At 43.8% G+C, this 20,723-nt stretch overlaps 2 protein-coding genes across 2 annotated transcripts in view; one reads left to right on the forward strand and one right to left on the reverse strand.

The window, feature by feature from the left end:
• The first annotated feature begins 1,579 nt into the window (after positions 1-1,579).
• Positions 1,580-12,186, forward strand: LOC141924917 (5-hydroxytryptamine receptor 5A-like). Its single transcript, XM_074828229.1, has 2 exons — positions 1,580-2,362; positions 11,358-12,186. The coding sequence occupies exons 1-2, from the start codon at positions 1,580-1,582 to the stop codon at positions 11,688-11,690; spliced, it is 1,116 nt and encodes a 371-aa protein (XP_074684330.1). The 3' UTR covers positions 11,691-12,186.
• A 7,225-nt stretch (positions 12,187-19,411) lies between these two features.
• Positions 19,412-20,723, reverse strand: part of CCDC93 (CCC complex scaffolding subunit CCDC93) — a 50,347-nt gene continuing 49,035 nt past the window's right edge. Inside the window, exon 23 of the mRNA XM_074828633.1 lies at positions 19,412-20,579. Within this exon, the coding sequence (XP_074684734.1) occupies positions 20,526-20,579 (54 nt within the window). The 3' untranslated portion in view covers positions 19,412-20,525. The remainder of the gene's footprint in view (positions 20,580-20,723) is intronic.

The following is a 20,723-nucleotide window of genomic DNA, read 5'->3' on the forward strand; positions in this document are numbered from 1 at the left end:
GCAGCCACTGTCTTTAATTTCAGTAATATTGTTCCAGCATTTGAAGTTGGGTTCCCTGAGTAAGGCAAGCTGGACCCTGCTTGCTGTGGGTAACAGTGGTGCTGTAAGAAGTTTGTGTTTTGTCAGATAGTGCTGTTTCTTCAGTGAATGTGAATGCAAGTGGAGAACATTGATTTGAGCAGTATTCATTTAGACAGGAGTATTCTGGCCCAGAAAATACTCCTTCTATACCTCAAAAATGAGCAACAAACCTCCTGTCCCCAAACTCTGCCCCATTACATTCTGTGACTGTACGTGTGCTATTTGCAGGGAAACAAACTTCACTGACCTTCTTTGATCTTATTTGATGACCCTCAACAACTTCAAACCCCTTTGGAGGTTTCTCAGCAGCAGCATATGACCTGGTAAGGTAAAAGAGCCTGTGTTTTGTCCAGTAACTCCCACTGAAATAGTACTGGTAATGGACTAAAAGGAAAAAAATGGGGTGGAAATGCTGGGGTAAACGCGTTGTAAAGGACCCCAGGAATGAAAGCAGGCTGGGATAAAGGATACCTCCCAAAGACCTTAAATAGAATAACTTAAACAAACCTTAAATATAATACCCAGCTTGCTATATGATCCTGTCACCCTTTATCACTCAGGAAGTGAAAAAGCTCATTGCTGTGTCTCCTTTATGTGTACCACCCTGTTAACATCTATTACAGATTTAAAAGATGTTGTGTAACAGGTTTAAAATCATTTTTGAAACATCTTGATTTTGAGAGTAGTTACTGGAAAGGGCCAGGAGAAAGGCGCGTTTTCAGAGGCTGGGCACATGCCCTTAAGTAAAGAAATTGTGCCATAAACCGACCTAAAGTTGGAGATGTTCCCGGCCACTTAAAAATTAAAGAGAATTACAGAGATTTTTGTTGTTGTTGTTTAACTGGAAAAATTCCCATTTGAACGCTGCAGCCTAGAAATAACTTGTGCTCAGCACTAAAGTCGTCACCGACCTTTGCAGGCTGCGCCCGGCGGCGGCGGGAAGGGGCCGCTTGCTCGAGGTGAGGCGACGCTCTGGCAGGAGCGCTGAGGGGATATGGCGGGAGGGGCCGTGGGGAGAGGGGGTGTCCCGCCGCCTCACGGGGGCCGTGAGGTGAAAGGGGCGTCCCGTCCCCTCAGCGGGGCTGTGGGGAGAAGCCGGCGGAGGCGGCGCCTCCCGCCACACCGGAGCGGGCCGCCTGCCGCGGAGGGGCTCCGCCACCGCCCCCGAGGCGGCCGCTGGGGCGGGGCGGGAGCGGCGGTGCCGCCCTCCCCGTGCCGGCCCCTCGCCGCGGTCCCGGCGAGCCTCCTCGCCGGCGCCGCAGCCGCCCGGTATGGGCGTGAGGAGCGGCGGGCGCGGGCGGCAGCGGGTGCCCGGCGGCGCCGCGGGGGGATGCGCGGGCTGCGTTGAGGCGGCGGCACATGGCGGGCGGCCGCTGAGGGGAGGCCCGGTGTGGGCGCCCGCTCGCCGGCAGCAACGGTGCCGGGGCTGCAGGCGGCCTGGGAAGGGGGAGAGTGTTCGTGTGCGGGAGTAGTGAGAGGCTGAGCCCCAGTCCCGGGCATGGCGGAGACCGTGAGCCCCTGCACCCCACGGGGCCAGTGTCAGGCCAACATGGGCGCCAACACCTCGTCGGGCAGTGTGGATGCCAACGGCTCCTTGGCTGCCTCCGCGCTGGTGGGTGGCAGCGCGTGGAAAGGCCGGGAGCCCTTCTCCATCTTCACCATCCTCATCCTGACCCTGCTGGTGCTCCTGACCGTGGCCACCTTCCTCTGGAACCTGCTGGTGCTGGCAACCATCCTGCGAGTGAAGGCTTTCCACCGGGTGCCCCACAACCTCGTGGCCTCCACAGCAGTGTCGGATGTGCTGGTGGCGGCCCTGGTGATGCCGCTGAGCTTGGTGAAGGAGCTGTCGGCTGGGCGGCGGTGGCGGCTGGGCCGGGAGCTGTGCCTCGTGTGGGTCTGCTTCGATGTACTGTGCTGCACAGCCAGCATCTGGAACGTGACCGCCATCGCCCTGGACCGCTACTGGTCCATCACCCGCCACCTGGAGTACACGCTGCTCACCCGCCGCCGCATCTCCAACGTCATGATCGCTCTCACCTGGGCGCTCTCCGCCGCCATCTCCCTCGCCCCCCTCTTCGGTTGGGGGGAGACCTACAGCCCCGAGCAGGAGCGCTGCCAGGTCAGCCAGGAGCCTTCCTACACCATCGTCTCCACTGGCGGGGCTTTCTACCTGCCCCTCTGCGTGGTGCTCTTTGTCTACTGGAAGATCTACAAGGCGGCCAAGTTCCGCATGGGGGGCCGCAGGAGGAACGCCGTGGTGCCCCTGCCCGAGGCTCCCCAGGTAAGGAGAACCCCCACTGCCTCCCCCAGGCACCTGCGCTCCTGCTTCTCATCTGCTCCCAGCCATCACCCCTGTGTCGGTGGTTTCGGCACAGCAAGAAGATTGAGATGTACCCTTGGGCTCTTGTGTGAATTTGGCTCTGGTACAGACTGGATGGGAGTGGTAATTAGCCAGTCAAAAAGCACCACTCTTGGACAATAGTTTTATTCACATTTGTTTCTTAGGTGTGCCATAAGAGCAAGTGACAGGTGCATTCACTGCCAGTCTGGAGAGCCATTTAAAAATGTCTCTTTAGCCTGAATTTGCCATTCCTTGGGTTTTTTTCCTCTTTATTTTTTTACAGTGTTGATGGGGTAAACAGACAGAAGCAGACCCTAGGTCATGTACAGAGTAAATGCATGCACACTCATCTACCAGCACGGACTTCGTGTGGGATCTATCAGTGTCTAAATAGATTTTAATAAGCAAATTATACACTTTATTTATGTGCTTGGGCTATTTTATCTTGACCTTACTGGGAACATACTGCTCACTGGATAGTATTGAAGCAATGAACAATTCATTGTTTCTATTTTAAAATTACCAGCTGTCTTAAAAACCACATCCTCCTCCTTCTTTACCCCAAATATTGCCTGTAATCCTGCAAAGCCCTAGTCATGTGGGAGCTCTCATTCATTTTGGGGATACGCCTAGCTGACAGGAAAGCTGTGTCCCTGCGGATGGGTTGGGGTTGGCCCCTTGTGTCCCATTAAGTCAGGCTCTTTGCATAACAATGCTGTCACCCATGCCATGTCACCAGGGTGTTTGGTAGTGCTCTCTGTAAACTCTCTCCACTTTCTGTCACATACTCTTACTCTCACACCTACCCGTGGAAATGATTCATTACTGTACATTGTTGTGATTGCATGTTGTACTTGGTGAAGTCCAGTCCTTCCCCAATAACAAAAGATGAGCTGTATGGATGTTAGAGATACCTGAAGAGACATGGAATATTTCTGTTCAACTGGGGCTAATCCTGCAGAGCCTCACTCCTCTGCTAAATCCCTCTAACTTTGATTTGGAGTCACAGTAGCAAACATGTTATTTTGGTCACAGATAGGATGTGTCCCCTGATTCTAGGAAGAGGTGACAGCACTGGCAATTATATGCAGTCAGACTTGCAGGTTTGGATCATAATGTCTTGAAGATGTTTTTAATATCAATTGATTTAGGAAGCTGTCTTCTATGCAAAAGCATAAAATATGTTAGAAAAGATGAGAATGTTTTCTCTACTGGCTTTCTTGTTTTTTTCTCCTATGGCCTTCATCCCTGGTTTGCACCAAATTTCTTTCCAAGCTGTTCTAAGTATGATGAATGTGTTGCTGGGAGTTAATGTATAATCATTCCAAGCACACAAGCTAACAATATTTGGAGTGGTTTTGCATGCTTTATCTTTTACATACACACATACAGGACTAGTTGTTTGAAATCTAAAATTCTGGGATGCTAAATGAGCTGAGGCATTGCTGCTTAAGTTTTAGCTTATACAGAGACACATTGTTGATATGTCAGTTTTAACATGAAGAAAGTCTGGCTCCTAATTGTCACAGTTCTGTCTGCAAAAGCCCTTGCGTGGGCACAGCTAGGCTGGCAGGTAAGTGCTTTTTGCTGATGCAGTGTCTGGGAGATGGTCTAGGCTATACTGACAAAAGAGCTCCTGTCAGTGTGAGCTGAATACCCATTTTGGAGGGGTTGCCAGTATAGCTGTTATTGGAATAGCAGCAAATCCTCAAGCCAGCCATTCTTCATCTTTCTTATATTTGCAGTGATTGACATATTGCCTTCTCCTTTTATAACAGTGATTCTTGATCTGCAGTTGATATATAGTGGCAACCATTGTCCCAGCAGCTTTGTTTGCTGGCTTAAAAAAAAAGACTTTTGTGACTTTGCACGTGCAAACCCTTTACTCATCATCTAAAGGAAGAGCTGATGCCCAGCTGCACATGTGTATGTTAAATGAACCTGTGGATCAAGGAAGCTGGCATTTGGGATGTGTTTCTCCTTAGTTTTCTTTCTAAGTTAAGAGACTGAGACTTGCTCATAGAGTTTTAGCCTGATCTCATTTAAGCTTATAGGAGCAACACCTCTAACCAGTATAAACCATGACATTGGTCCATCATGTCCCCAGGAACAGTAGCAGTTCCCCAGTGAATTCTGGAGAGGAATCTTCAAACACATCATTACTGTTCCTTTGGCAAAACCTATTTTTCTTTTAACATGCAAACACAAAGATAATGTTACCAGGGTATGTGGCAAACCTGGTGAGGTGATCCAGCTTTGCTTCTCCATATCCAGGAGTAATTAAGGTGTCAGTGTCATCACTGTCCTCTTTGATGGGGCAAATTCTGTTCCACTTACCTTGTTCTGCTCATCTACTTGCTCTAATTCTCCATTTCTTTCTCATCTAATGTCTCTCCTACCTTTACTTTCTTTCAGCCCTTCCTTCTCTGAGAATGTCCACCTGTCAGTCTCACCCTTGCAACATTTTTCTTTTGTCACTGTTACTCTGGGTGTGAAGTGCATCCTGCATCTCTGTCAGTTCTCACCGCGGGTGCCCTGCACCGGTTGTTCTGAGTAACGTTAGAGGGGCTTTTGGCAGCCGATGTCAAAGGCTGGCAGTGCTTCCCAGGCTGGAGGTGGGTAGTCACAGCAGTGATCCCTGCTGGGAGAGACGTCCGTGTTGTGCTCGGGAATTAGCTGTCAGGTAGCGCTGGATTGGAACTGCGTGCCAAGGCTGCAGTGTATAGCCTGAGGTATACCCAGCGGTGCAGCTGGTTAATTCTAGCAAGTTAATTTAAGGAGAAAAACTTTTGAGGTCATAGTACTCATATGCCAGTAGAAATGCCTTGAAGAAACCGATGCACCAAGTGGAACAATTATGATGGTACCTTGATGTTTTTGTACAGTGCTTTTCAGGCAACAGAGCCAGGTGCCAAAGTGCTTTGCAGGTTGTCACTGTGTATATATATATATGTATACACATACACACTGTGTATATATATGTGTCTGTGTATATATATATACACACACACACACACAGAGAAAGGGCAGTTGTTTCCAAGCTGAGAGTTGGCATACATATGTTATGTTTCTATACTCTTAAAGAGGTGTAGAATAGAATAGTTACAAAATAACTATTCTGAGTCATTTTTGGTTAAAATTTTATTTGTGTTTTTGAAAAACACTTTTTGAAGTGTTCAGGTGAGGGAGATGGACATGAAACATCTGAGGTGCTTCTAGTTTCAATAAGAGTTTGTTTCTTACTTTCCCTTGAAACAAAAAAATTGCAGAATTGGGACCCTAAATTAGGCCGGTGCTTTTATAATTATTTGTTTCCTAATAATGAAACTCCTTAAAACATGGATTCTCCAGTCAATACTGATGTGAGTGGCCTTCGTAAAAAAACTAGTGACATACCATCACTGACAGAGCGCTAGACTCTGTCACACCTTGTTGACAGTAAGTAATAATTCTCTCTGTAAATAATCCAATTGAAATAAATGGGGCTGCTTGGAAAATGGCAGATACTGCTGGATAGTGCCCTTTTAAATCAATGAAGTCACTTGTAGCATAGGCTTTGCCCAGCAAAACCAAGCATGGCAGAATCTGAATGTCAGGATTACTTACATGTAGCAATTGCAGAGTTGGGATTAAATTTCCATGTAAGGAGTTAAAAATCAAGTTCTGTTGATGGTTGGGTTTTTTTTTCCTTCTCCCCTCTCAAAGTACCTTGTATAGTGTATGAGTAATTAGGTCTGATCCAAACCTTATCAGTTTTGTGAGAGTCCTTCCCGCTTTAGATCGTATCAGGCCCCAGAGCTCCAACAGTGCAGTGTTGTTCTGCACCTTGGCCTGTTCAGCCTCTGCAACCCACGTAACCAGTCAGGACAATATGGGAGAGAAAACAGATTCTCCTTCTCTGAAGGAGACACAGGCTTTTTATTTCTTATTTCTGCCTCTGACTCCACAAGTAGAAGAGATGGGTCAGGAAGCAAAGTGCAACTGTCCAAAAGAGTGGCAGCAGATGTCAGATAGGAGAAAGGTGAGGCAGGAAACAAAGCGGAGTGGCTAGTGATTTCCTAGGAGAAATGCAGAGCTATTCCTGCTCACAGCAGAAGAAAATCCTGTGAGAGAAAGCAGCTGTTCTTTTCCCTATCAAATGTACTGTTTGTCATATTGGTGGAGCATCCCAGAAAGTCTAGACATTCCCATGTTTTGATCCTTCATTGTGCTTTTCAGTTTCTTGTGTTCTTGTTCAAAGAGCAAGAAGTATGCCAGAGCTGCGCTGGGGCAGTAATGATCTGTGCTGAACCACACTGTAATAGACGAAACTCTGAATTTGTGGTAGTAAGCCAGATTTGATTAATATTTATCATCTTTACTGTTGTTTTGTTATCGCAGACCCTGGAGGTACAGTACAAACACATACACAGTACCTGCCATGAAGGACCAGTAATAACAATCATTAAAACTATAAGGAACATTTTAAATCAAGTGATTTCATCAGAAGCTCCTTGGGGGCTTGTTTTTTATAACACTGCTAGGAGCACAGGAATTGGGAACATACAGCTCTAGGAATGTACAGCCATTCAGTAGAAGTAATTTACTGGGGACAGACAAACAACAGAAGTGGCATTGAACTGTAACTGCTGATCAAGAAGATCAGAAGAATGAATTCTGAAACTAAAACCAAACTCCTTTCTGTCTGTAGAAGAATTTGTACTTGAGAGCTCTTTTACTTCATTTAACTCTCTTTATAATATTCTTTGGAAAGCAGTCATGTCTGCACTTCTCAGAGCCTGTTGTCCTGGAAAGAGCTGATTTCATGAATTCAGAACCTAATTCTGGCCTCAGAGTAGCAGTCCTTTCATATCAGCTTTTTTCCCCACTGCTCCTAATGTGCAGGTCCTGGAGCAGAGCCTGGGCAAAGGGAAGGAAATCTGTGCCTGGGGCGTAGTGTGCTGCTAGCCACCGAGTGAGACAGTGTGCAGAGATGCTCTCATATGAGAGGTGTTCCCAGTATAAACTAAGACATCCTCATGGATTGCTTTAATTTACAGTCTGTGACCACCTTTTTCCCTGTCACAGCCTGCTCACTAGAGCTCATCAGTAGGCCTAAAATGGGAGGAAAGGTTTTATACTGGGCTTGTCCTTTGTTCCATGTGGCACAGGGATAACAGTCAGGTATTGTGACTTACATTAGAAATCAGAGTCATGCAAAGCCTCCAGGATTGGCACCAAAAACTGCAGATTTGGTATGGTCAGAGCTGTGTTTAGTTCAAGAAAATCACAACTGGCAAGGCTGGAAAGCAGCTACATAATCTTTTTGGCCTGTGCTCTTCTTCAGACAACGCCAAATTACGGTGGATTACCCCATGCCTGCGTAAGGGGGAATCCTTTAGCATGGTTCCCCTGCCAGCACTGTGTACCGCAACAGCGTGTGGTACTACTTTGTGTGGGTTGGCTTATAACAAACAGCCTTGACAACATAGTCTTGGGGGCTGATAGTTGTAGCAAGGATAATCTGGCACCAACCAGGCCAGGGAGATGAGTCAGGTCTGCAGCAAATCACAGAGAGAGCAATAGAAATCAAAAAATTTGAAATTATAATGAAAAGTTGGACTTTCTCAGTTTTGAAATCTGTACTGATACATATTTTCTGATATGAATGGCACTTCAGATTACATCTGTGTTTAACTTTAAAAATCTAGTGGGTTTGTCCCCTGATGAATCAGTCCCCACAGCGGGGATGAGGTGCTGGCAGTCCTGTAGTAGGTGTATGTGGTGACCAGGCAGGGAGGGAGCACAGTGCCGCAAAGCTGACGCACGTGCAGGGGCGTTGAGCACAGGGGCGTTGAGCACAGGGCCTCGCTAGAAACCCTCTGTAAAGTCTGGTCCCCTTTGCAACAGTGGGAGCCAGGAGCAGCTGGCCAGTGGCTCGCAGGTCTGCCAAGTGGCAGCGCACGCGCTGGGGGTTGGCACCTGGAATGGTACCCCATGCTGGGAGTGCCCGAGAGGCAGGTGTTGTGGCGGGCGAGCCTGATGGAGAGCCAGCTGAGCGAGTGTCGCTCACAGCGTGTGCGGCTGGTCAGCTGGAACGAGCGTACGAGGTGAGCATTGGACACTGATGATCATGGAAAGCTGAGCTTTCATACAGCTTCCAAGGTTTAAATGCTTCGGGAAGTCCTGCTGAAGGCACAGGCTGAAGGACCTTGCTGAGCAGGGGTACTGGTTACCTTTTCAAGATCGTTTTGTACATCCTTTTCAAAGGATTTCTTATGGAAAATTGAAGCAAAATATCTCCAGTCTGCCAGCGATATTTACACAGTTTACTTAATGGAAGTTTCCATGAGAGATCCCATTATTTTTCCTAAAGCATCAGGCTGCTATTTGCACTTTTATTATTATTATTATTGTTATTACAATATTATACAGAAGTCCCAGGCAGAACTAGTCAAAAAATAATTGAAAAAATACCCGTGACAACAGAGAAAGTAGAAATCATGTAGCTAGGAAAACAACTGCTGTCCTGTAATTTACAAAAAATACCATGATCTATTTTCACTTGCTGTTTAGTATTCAGAGGCCTGATCTAACAACCATTGGAGTTCGTGGAAACTCCTCTGATTTCAGCAGGAGCTTGACCAGGCTGTAAATGCATGCTTCATTAGGGAAAACACCTGAGGACTGTGATATCTTCTATCTAAATAAATTAAATAACTTCTTCTCACAACATGAAATTAAGTGATAAAAGAGTCGCTACTAGTAAGTTCTGTGGTTCAGTCATAAACCTAAAACCTGAAGTACTGAAAACAAAAGGCTCTGATTTGGTGATGGCACACTGGAAGCTCTGCCTTCTGAGTAAGAGTTGAAGGTTAAATACAGTACCCAACTATGCCCGATGCTAGTGACAGAGTCCTTTGTATGACTCTTCCCAAGAGGCATACTTATGTAGCTATTCCTCAGGGCTAAGACGTAATCTTTCAGGGTTGCTTGTCACAAATTTGTCCTTATGTCATACATTCATTCCTTTTTGCAGAGTGTGATTAAGGATGTGCAGAGTAAGTCCTTCTGCAGACAAATGGTGTGATCCTTGCTACGTGAGGGGTGTCCCATTTTAATTGTCAGGACAGATGTGATTTTCATTTTCCTCCATTATTTGCCTGTGCCCATAATCTGCTGCCTTTCCATTCTGCAGCCATGGCTCGTGTCTGAGGATGAAGACAGGGATATCCATCTTGAAGAGTGATTGTCTGGCCATTGCCAGTGCTTCCTTCTCTGAGTTGCTGTGCTCATTGAATAGAGGCCCTCCATCTATTATAAAGCTTGCACAAAGGTGGCACATATATGTGGAATATGTAGCTAATTCAGCAACAAGCCATCTTTGGAGTGGTGTCAAAGTCTTGCAGTGCCTGTGAATTATCGCTTAGGCAAATTTTAGAGCCTCAGGTTGCATCCTCAAACTGTTTATTTTATTCCACTCTCTTCATAACTGTAGTGCCTAGAAGAACTTTACACTCACAGATAACTTTAATCTTCCGATTAAAATTGCAAGGGAGTATGTTCTTCTGATCAGACTCTAAGCACATTAATAGCTTGTGCCCAGAACCTATTTGCCACAGTCTCACTGCCACCCAGAGCACTGTGCTGTTCTCACTGCACAGATGAATGTCTTGCCCTTAGAGAGAGAGGAGGAGACAAGAAGCACCATCTTGCCTGGAGCAGCTGACGTTTTCCACTCTTTTGTGTAACTTCTGCTGAACCCAGAGTTTGAACTGAAGGCTGAATGAAATGGTGTTTTGCTGGCAATGGAGTACTTTTTGTGAGAACAACAAGTAGATCTGAGTGAAATAAGAGACAGGTGACAGAAGAGAGAAAGTGAGGACCAGGAAATGCTGCTTCTCCATCAAAGCTTTTTTTCGATTACTACCAGAGTATTTCATAAGTCAATTCAAACTGGTGGCACAGTGCCTGAGGATACATCATTCAGGTGCATCCTCATGCACCCATTGTCATATAGTGTGTTGGCAGAGTGACCAGGCCGCAGCTGGTGTGATACACTGCTCAGTCCCTCTCCAGCAGGAAGAAGTGCCTGGGGTGAGACAGCCTCTGTCAAGGAGGAGCAGAAGGCACCTGAGTGCTGTCTTTCATAAGGGACTCTTCTTGTTGGGTTTACTTCCCACTGAAATATTTCAAAAGTATTCAATTTTATTTCAGGCATTTATGATTTTTGGTGGTAATGAAATATCAGCATTTTCCAAAGATCAAACGTCTTAAAACTTTCCTTTAATTTAAATCCTGTTATTTCATTAAGATGGAAAATTTTTCCTGCAAATTTAGCTGGTTTTTTTGCAGTATGCTCTGTCCCTTCTGCAGAACAAGTGGTAGTGCCAAGCTCCTGCACCCACCAGAGATGGGATTTTGAGCTCTGTGTTCAGGCAGTTAGGCTGAAGAAAGTAGCTTTATCTCATAGTCGACGAGCAGGTATTTGTTGCAAGTCCCTTCCTAATACCATAGGGAAATCACCCACAGGGCCTGCAATGGAATGAAATTCATTCACGATGCAGGTCTGAAAAACCCTAACGGTCACGTAGCCATGTAGGAGAGTCTGGTTTAGGATAGGCAGTGGGCATGTGCCTTTGTTAGCCTTCCTTAACAACCTGATTTCCCACTAGGTATCAAGGCATCCAGTAAAATAAACTGAAAAAGAATGCCCACAACACACATGGCATCAGTTACTCTTTATTTAGCTTTGTTTGTCAGTCACAGCAGCTTTTCCAACATAATGAGAAGTCTGGTAATTTTGGCACTCTGGGGCATTTTTGTTCTTTTAGCATGGAAGGAATGGAGTTGGGCCTTTTGTGGTAGGTGCACAGATGTCGTGCTGTCATGTAAAAGTAATACTTCACTCAAACAAATTGTCTTGGTAAGAATCCGTGTTTGCTTTTGTTTTGAGGTGAAGGAAGCTTCGCATGAACCACAGATGGTGTTTACAGCTCGTCATGCAGCTATCACTTTCCAGACAGATGGAGAAACATGGAGAGAACAGAAAGAGAAAAAGGCAGCTCTGATGGTTGGCATCTTAATTGGAGTTTTTGTACTGTGCTGGATCCCTTTCTTCATCACAGAATTAATAAGTCCCCTCTGTTCCTGCAACATCCCACCCGTCTGGAAAAGCATCTTTCTTTGGCTTGGCTACTCCAATTCTTTCTTTAATCCTCTCATTTATACAGCATTTAACAAAAATTACAACAATGCCTTCAAGAACCTTTTTGTAAAGCAGAGATAAAAGGGGACACAGAGGAGAAAATGATTCCTTTATTGCATAATACAGAGATTTCTTGAGGGAAACATGCCTGTGATATGTACAGTTTTCATGCACAAGAGCTACTTGAGGGGATTTAGGAACAATGAAAAAGAAGATGGAAGATGTTTGTCTATAAACCTACTGACAATTTATAGTTCCCCCTTGGAAATACATATATGCTACACCAGGGTTAGGCAAAGAAGATTGAAGCAGTGAAAAACTCCCGTCTGCTCTTTGAATCAACATGTGTTAAGGTCTGCAAGTGAAGCACTGTACGTGCATAATACCATGACTCTCAAATCTAACTGGACTGATCTTTAACCAGCTACAGGTGCCATTCTGTAGCACTCTCATCATTAGCAAAGGCACCAGTGGGAACTGCTGATTGAACAACACTGAAATGTTTGTGATATGGGCAGGATGCCAGCTTCATTTTTGAGGTTTATGTGGAAGGGAATAAACATGCTGGATTCAATCAGTTGTTGAATTGATGTGAAATTAAAATGGATGACTAAGCAGCTCAAAAACACGCCCTAGTGTGATTGAAGGGCTGCGTGTTTCCAGCAAGGAGCTAGAGCCTGGTGGGAAGTCTTGGTGAAATACAGGTCAGTTATGTCCCATGGGGTTAAGTGACATTTTAGAGCCAAGTGCAAGATAATTCAGAGCTACTGAGAACATGCTTGCATGCTTGCACAGGGGGAGGATCTAGCATGGAGTTTTCACCTGCATTGTACTCCCTTACTCTGCAGGGCTCAGGCTCTCCCTGTTTTCTGAAACCCAGGTGAGCTCAAGATACCTCCAAGTGCAGGGGGACCGTATGCATTGTTACTTCACGTTACCATAAAACTAAGCATGCATTTGTGTTACAAACACCAAACATGTTGTATTCAATCGCCGGGTTTGCTGGCAGCAGCATGTGGCTGCTTAGCAGTGGTAGGTGAGTATCTGCACTGCGCTCTCTGGGGTCCTCGCTCCATAAATGTTGTGCCCATCACCCTACCTGAGTGAAGCCCACAATCTGCCAGCTTGCATCAACTTCCTCCTACTGTAAGAAGGGTATTGATGCCATCATCTAAGCGACTCCAGAAACTCCAAAGTGACTCAAAACCAGGCCTTAAATTGTTTTTCCAAGATCTATCAAACACCCCTGTCCCAAAAATATATACACACATAAATTAAAAGATAAGTATTTCCATGCATACTGCCAAGTCTCTCTCTCTGTATTTGTTCCTCCACTGGGTTTTATTTCCTCCCCTTCCCTGAGGGGGGATGCTCACAGCATCTCTGAGTATTTCTAGCGTGGCAGCTGTTTACTGACACAGAGTCCCAGCACCCTCTCCCATCTCTTCCTAAAGCTCCTTTAGGTACTGTAAGGGCAAAATGTCATAGCTCTGATGGAGCTGGGCCACATCACAACTCCTTTTGAAGCTGAGGTTTGACCTTCTACACTGCCTTTCTCTGCCAGTTTTGTGTTTTCTGCTGCTTAAGCAACCCTTTGATTCAAAGCGTACCCTCAGGCAAACAGTGCAAAACTGCACAGAATGACTAAAAGTCATGGCTTTCAGCTCCAGCAATATACACCACTGGCATCTTGATTTCACCGCAGCGTATCGCACTCAGCCTCATCTCTGACTGTTACCAAGCTAACGGGCATCGCATCGACGCCAGTGCTGACCACGAAGCTCCTACCAAAGCCCTGGTATCCCGGCAGTCTCTCACAGGCCCTGGCAGCTAGGTGTATTTCTGTCAGGTGGGGACTGATGGACCCAACAGCCGTGTCAGAGGGGTATTATCAAGCTTGTGTATTCTGAAAAACAAATGATGCAGCCTTTACTTGCTTAACTTTAAAGCGGAGTTTAGTGCATAAAGTGATTCATGCACCTGCTGATGTCAAATTGAGCTTAATGCCAGGTGTATGGGCAACTTAGACAGAGGCAAGTTCCAGCTCCTTTCTAAATAAGTGATTTAAACAAATGCCATCAAAGCACATGTTCCTCTAGTTGTTTAAGGGAACCACCTGGCCTCACTTCACTAGCAGTGTATGGTGAGACAGGCGCTGCTGTACTTCACACCCTGCAGTACTGTGACATTCCAGTGTGACCTGCTGTGTCTGCAGCCACTGCCACCGGTGTATCTTAGGTACCTGCAGAGGATGCTTCTCCTCTCAATCTCAGTGGGAATTAAGAAATTTTAATTATCTAGGATTTCAAAGAGCTGTTAGATCGTGGCTCAGACTTTTAAATGCCAACTTAAATAACTTTTTCCCTTGTGAATCTCAATTTGCTCACATATAGAATAGCTGCCAGTTCAAACTAGAGTTTGGAGGCTTAATTAAACCGGAAGGAAGACACATATGTAAGTCTAAAAGTTACTAAAACATGCAGGCCTTATTCAGAACCGTCGATGAATTTTTCAAGTGAGTTGGATTTTTCATGTAAGACAGCCACTGCTCTCAGAACCTTAAAATCTGAACAGATGACATGGAAGGAGAAAATGAAACAGTCATCTTAAGCTGATTGTTTTAAAGCATACAAATCTCCTGTGTGTGGCCACTCCTGAAGTTTCCAATAATCATGTTTTGGCCAAATTTTAGTGCCTGTGCCACATCTGCCTGGTAAGACAAGCCATTACTAGCATGGAATCTAATACCAACCCCGCTGCACTGAAGTTAAGCAGCAGCAGCTGAGATATTTGTGCCAACTGTATGTGCCAGCAGACTGGAGAAACACCAGGCTCCTGTTCTGGTGCAGGAAACCTTCCAAGAAATGACACAGATTTTGGGGTACATTTTACCACGGCTAGGCATCTGAATCTTGAGAAAACACCTTAAAGCCAGAGGAGTACTGTGCAGCTCAGTGTAGCTGTGCCCTGCGCCGGTATTACTGGCAGTGCTGAAGCTGCCCAGGGCTGTCTGCAGCTAGCTTGAGAACTGGGAGCAGGGCTACTGATGTAGCATACAATGTAGCTCTCCACCTCCTCAAAGATGAATTTAGCTTCCTTAGGAGGTGAATCTGAGCCTCTGTAATTTTACTGGGAGAAGTTCTCAAGATAACTAGCTTAGTGCTCTGCCCACCCAAGCATCTGTGACAGCAGTGAGTTGTTACAGAATGACAGGCTTCCACTGAAAGCAGCCTGCCTTCATACTCACCCAGAGGCGACGAGAAACAAGCGGAGCTCTCATTTTGCTACAGTGCAGTTTTAGAAAGCTCTTCACAAAATCGGCTTCCCACACTGGCTCTGTGCATGTCTGCCTTTAGAAGAGCCGCAGCACCTATTCAGGATTTAAAATGCTGGATTTTAATCACATGGAATCTGATCTTACTGTGGGGGAAAGAAATACGTTATCTGGGGTTATGGCCTAACCTGATGGATGCTGCTTCCCCCTTGAAGCCAGAAAAGACATTGCCAAGCCCTGGCCTTCTGCACAGCAAGCAGAGCTTTACCCATGGATTTCTGTGCCAAACCCAGGCACTTGGTGCAGTGGGAGCATAACTATTGGATAGTCATCAACCGTGATTAAAAATAGTTGGAACTGTGGATAATTGTCTACCTCCCTTGGTACTTTATTTCTTTGATTAATTACTCTAATTATTAAAACTTGCAACTTTATTTTAATTGAAAAAAAGAGGAAAGAGTAAAATCAAGCATGCAAGCATTCCTCTTCCTGGCACTTCATGCATTAGAGTTTAGCTCTTACATTATTGCTGTGTTATCCTTGGCTTCAAGACAGACCAAAGAAAATACAGAAAATACAACTCCCATGTGAACTAAGATAAATGATATTGTATCTTCATCTATATAGATGATATAATATCCAAATAGAAAAAAAAATAATCTGCTATTCTAAAGAAACGTCATTTGGCAGTGCTTAGATGTATGGTCATTTATTTCCTCAAATAGAAGTTGCCAGTTTGGATTACACCAGTCACCTCTGCTTGTACACCATGGACTACTAGTTTTAGTTTTATTTCCTGACACTGAATCTGCTCTTAGAAAAACTCACTGGAGACTGTTGCTGAGCAGAAAGGCATTGCTGTATCCTGCAGCAAGGCTCTGAGAAGCCTGCAGCTATATTGAAATTGAAGCCTCAGTTTGTTGTGCTGTTGGAATCCAGATTGTGCAGAAATCAAGGAGCTTTGAAAGATGAATGTGAACAGAAAATGCTAATAGCTTTCTATGCTCCTCTCTCAAAGAGACCCACATCCATGCTACAGCCTCCTCCATGAAAGCTCTTCAGTAATTTATTATTGTACCCAGGAGTTCCTGATCTTTCAACCGTACTTCAGTCTCTCCTTCTAAATAGCTGTTTTTCATGAGAATTCCCAAGCCCTTCCTACATGAAGATTGATGCAAAAAGAGGTGAGGGGTTTGGCCCTGAGAATACACACTTACAATCGATCCCCTGTGAGCAGTACCTCATCAGCTGGCCTACACCACAGTCACCAGGTATGAGGAGCAGCTGATTGCGGGAAGGTGCCACTGGGTGTGACGTGGCCACCAGCGCTGCCTGACGGGGGTGACAATGCAGCGCCTGCTGCCAGCTCCAGGGCCCAGAGCCTCAGCAGCTCGGGCACTGGCTGGCCGAGTTCCCCCAGGCTGCAGCCGTGGCTGTGTAGATACTGCAGGAGTAGACAGGCTTGTGTTCATACATTTTTTTAGATAAAAGACTACCCGAAGAGTCTGTCATCCACCACCCAAACGAGTCAGATTTGCATATCACCTTGCACGTGTGCCCTGCTTACATGCGGAATTTAGCAACACTGGCTCTGAGGAGGTGGGTGTACCAGCAAAGCACAATTCCCCAGCTGTCTGGTTTGCATAAGTACCAGCAGCTATACAACGTGGGACCTAAAGCAAGTAACACCCCTTCTCTCATGCAAGCAATTTTATGCTTCTAAAGAAATTTCAGCAAAGTTTTGCTATGTCCTATATGGCTGGGTATACCTGTACCATAGCGTCTCTGGAGAATAAAGAGTACAACCTGCTACTTTGTCACACAGTAAAATGCTTTTGCACGTCATACGTGAAATACTGTTTGGTTCAGGAACCTACACACTAAAGTCACACTTCAATAAGCAGATTTTTCATGAAATGTAGAGGAAGAAGGGAAGAAACCTTAAAAAAAAACATTGGTCACATTTTAACTTGCCTTCAAAGATTTTCTTTTACTCAAATCAGTAGTGACTTGGTACAGTACTCCATTCGTTTTGATATACTGTAACAAAAAGATTGTCTGGATTTTGTCATGCTTGGATTAAGCGTATGTCACCAATTTCACTCTCAAAAGGTATTTTACAAGTGCACTTGTGGAACTGCATTTAAAAAAAGCTGTCACGGTCTAAAAGGTGTGTGCCTTAGGTTCAGAGACTGTATCAGCTTCTGAAACAAAGAGCAGACTTACTTGACAGCATTGAGTATTCATCAGCATATCAAAATAATTAAATTTATTGAAATGCAAATTAAAGCTCTGAGCAGGCTCTATCAAATAAAAAAAGAAAAGTTTTACTACAAGTCCTGTAAATGTTATTTTACAAACCTGGTAACACCAAATGAATTCAGGGCAAGATTTCTTTAACCAGTCGAAGAAATCCAGCAATGCTGAGGTGAAATTCTGGGAAACTCTTAGCTCCCCTCTTGCAGCCAGCTGAAATAGAGAATTAAAGAGATTCTGCTTGCTATACGTTTGTATAGTCCTTTGCATGCACACATCTACACTCTCAGAATTTAATACCTCAGCTGCATAGCTCCAATCACCAAACTCTGGGCATTAAAAATATTTTTAATTCTGTACATAAAAAATTAATGTAATAATTATGCAAAAAGACCTTAAATCTCCAGCAAAGACATAGCATATATTGAAGCTTATTCACTTAAAGAAAATAACCACTTTAAAGCACTGCCCTCCTTTGAAAACCCTACTTAGAAGTTACCTCCTGACACTGCTCTTCACTTTGACAAACAGCTGTCATCATTTTACTGAAAGCCAAAATTAACTGAGTTGTTTCTGTTTAGCAGGATTGTCATGTTTGTAGTGTCAAAGCATCTTGGGTACAGTTCCCCAAAATCACCTTCCCACGAGTAGCCATAGCATGGTCCTTGTTCCTCCACACTAAACCTGACCGGGGCCAGCCTGATCTAGTGGTTAAGCCTAGCAGTCAGCAAGTTAAGCAGGAGGAGGAAGGAAGTTGGCACTGCAGAAGTGCCTCTTTCATTTTGGTTCCTCCCCAGGTATTAAAAGAAATAGTTCCCCCAACATATACAGCCTGCAACCAAGCAAGGAACAGCTGATGTAACTTTTTTCGTACCTCTCCAGCCTTTTTCCTCTTTTTCACACTGGGATCTGAAAGGAAAGATAGTGTCCGTCTACCCTGGATTTCAATCTAGTGTAGAAAGAAACTGACTCCTTACAGTAAGTTATAATCTGGACTCTAATTTATTTTCTATGAGCAATAACTGGATCTTCACAAACCTCAGTTTTGTATCTTAGTCAAAATCACTAGCTCTAGCCAGAGCAATTGATCTGATGTTTTTATATTCCATGTTGAAGTTTCCAGGTTACTGTGTAACAGGTAAGCATAAAGCTTAATGTTATACTGAACAAATAATCACTTTGTTTATTTTACATTTAAGTTCATTATTTACCCTACCTACGAAATCTTGCTTGTTACTAAAGCAATTTTGATGCAAATTGTAAGTCCCAAATTGAAATGTCCATTCAAGTTATTTTTTTAGAAGTGCATGGTATGCAAATACATCACAGCTTGAATTCACAAACAAGTTATCTTGGTGCCAAAGTTAAATTATTTGATTTACAAATTAGAAAGAGAATTACCGTTTTTATAGAGGGCAAAGTTTTTAGACATAAATAATGCCTCCTAATATCAAAGCTGACTACAGAAAGCCTGCAAGTAGCACTAAGTGCAAATCTCCTTGTTTGAAGGAATTCTGAATGCAATTTTTTCCTTCTTTGAAGGTACTCAGCATGTAGTTCTGCCTTCATTATTTCACTAGCTTTAGGAAAACTGACTTCTTGAATGGGCACAAGAGGAGCAGCCTCTATATATTCAGTCACTAAGTAGTGTGGGGGAGTAAGGTACAAGCTGGCTCAGTAGAAAGGTTTTCTTTCTGTTTGCAGTGAAGGAACAGGAAGAGCATTTCAGGTTGTTACAAGAACAGTCTCATTTATGGGAAGGTACATCACATTGAACCTGGTTTACCACAGTTGTAGCAGTTCACTGCATTTTACCTAGATGGAACGTCAACAATCTCCTCATGGAAGGCTTAACAAATGCCTATGCTTCTCCATTTTCAGTGCTACAGAGTTTGAATAAATTCACATGCTAATAATCAAACCTTCCATTTTAGTAACAAGGAGTGGAATCAGGTATTGTAGCATGATGAACTTGTGCCATCTCCACTGAGAATTCTGTTCCTTCAGAGGATGCTTATGGAAGACAAATACAAGCTTCCATGGACCTCCTCTGCATACACCAGGTGTGATAGTTTATGCCAAATAGCAGAACACCCAAGCTTACCAAAAGCAGCAAGAGAAAACAAAATGTTACCATTTGCTCTGTGACACATGAAAACATCCTTATGAGCGAATAATGACACAATTCATCTTTTAACACACTTGTAATTCAAAAGCATATTAAGGGTTCTAAAGCAAGTTGCACCTTAAAAACACAATCGCAGAAGGTCACTGGATTCCAAACATTCTTTATTTTATATTCGCTGCCATAGAAAGTAATCGAACAGCACTATCATCAGTGTTATTGGGAAAAAAGAACATGGTTTTTCTTCTCCTGAAGATGTGACATACATTAAGAAGTCAGTCCAAAACCCTGATGTTAAGTACAAAAAGCAACTGTTTGAATTATAAAATACTGTATATACAGATATAAAAATGTTTCAGAAAGTGTTCCACAAAGTTTCTAAACTTTCAAGGGCGAATCTTCAGTAGGGTGGATAGGTGGTTGTCTTCAAAGGTGAGCATCAGTTCATTTGAGCAGAATGTCTGAGTATTTATCTTCCTATGTTACAGGTGACACGGACTTTGATTTTCATCCCAGCCAGGGATAACATGATGGTCCTAGTGATTAAGGTGTTTTTTCCTGGAGCTATTAATTTAACAAGCACACTCTCTATATATAAAAATGAAATTTCAAATAAATTTATACAACAGCTAGACTTTATAAAAATATAGATCTATAATTTTACACCAGGAATTATCCAAGGTAAATTTCCATTTTCTTATGTCTTAACCATTAGAAATTAATTTTTATCCTTTGGAATCTTATCTATGGCTAGAGTATAAATGAAAATAATGTGGAGTTATTAGCTGGTGAAGACAGTTTCAAGAATCTCATTCTGTGGGTTTCTTTTTGGCCAAAATTAACAAAGCACTGCATTCTGCAGTGCTCATCTTGTGGTACTGGACATATTACACAGTACATATCTACTTATTCCAGAATCTTGACTTAATTCAGTGTTAAAACCCAAATAAAAAACATCCCCATTGTGTTACTGTGGAAAAAAACCCAAACCCAAATAAATAAAATTAGACAATATTTCTATTTTGCTGTACTGCATTAACTCTTTACTGTGTAGTGGAGGCAATAATGAATAATACAGCCATGTGATGAAGGAATGCAAAACTGAATACATACTGGAAAAAAAACAGACTTTTACAGCTGTGTGTATATATTTTTATATATATATCTCTATATATATCTACATTGCAGTTATAACTGTCACCTCACAAAAGAGATTCAATGGACTGAACAATCATTTATAAACTTCACCAGCTGGAGTTCTTCAGGAAGAACTAGCTTTCAGCTTGGACAGCAGCATTTCATTCTTACGGCATTCCTGTTAACAGAAAGCAAACAGATAAGGAGGTAGTTGCTCTTAACTCTACTAGGTGTATCTTCACATCAGCAAAGCTAAGCCCTTTTAATTTGAAAGATCTCCAAAATCCAAAGCAGTCTGAGTGATGAGCTGAAGATAATTCGG

Source organism: Strix aluco, chromosome 6 (assembly GCF_031877795.1).
Source record: "Strix aluco isolate bStrAlu1 chromosome 6, bStrAlu1.hap1, whole genome shotgun sequence".
Classification (NCBI taxonomy): domain Eukaryota; kingdom Metazoa; phylum Chordata; class Aves; order Strigiformes; family Strigidae; genus Strix; species Strix aluco.

Bases quoted from the DNA above. Each gene is read 5' to 3' on its own strand.
- LOC141924917 (XM_074828229.1), top strand. From the start codon at position 1,580: ATGGCGGAGACCGTGAGCCCCTGCACCCCACGGGGCCAGTGTCAGGCC. The intron at 2,363-11,357 runs GTAAGGAGAACC...TTTTGTTTTGAG, and splicing joins CCCTGCCCGAGGCTCCCCAG to GTGAAGGAAGCTTCGCATGA.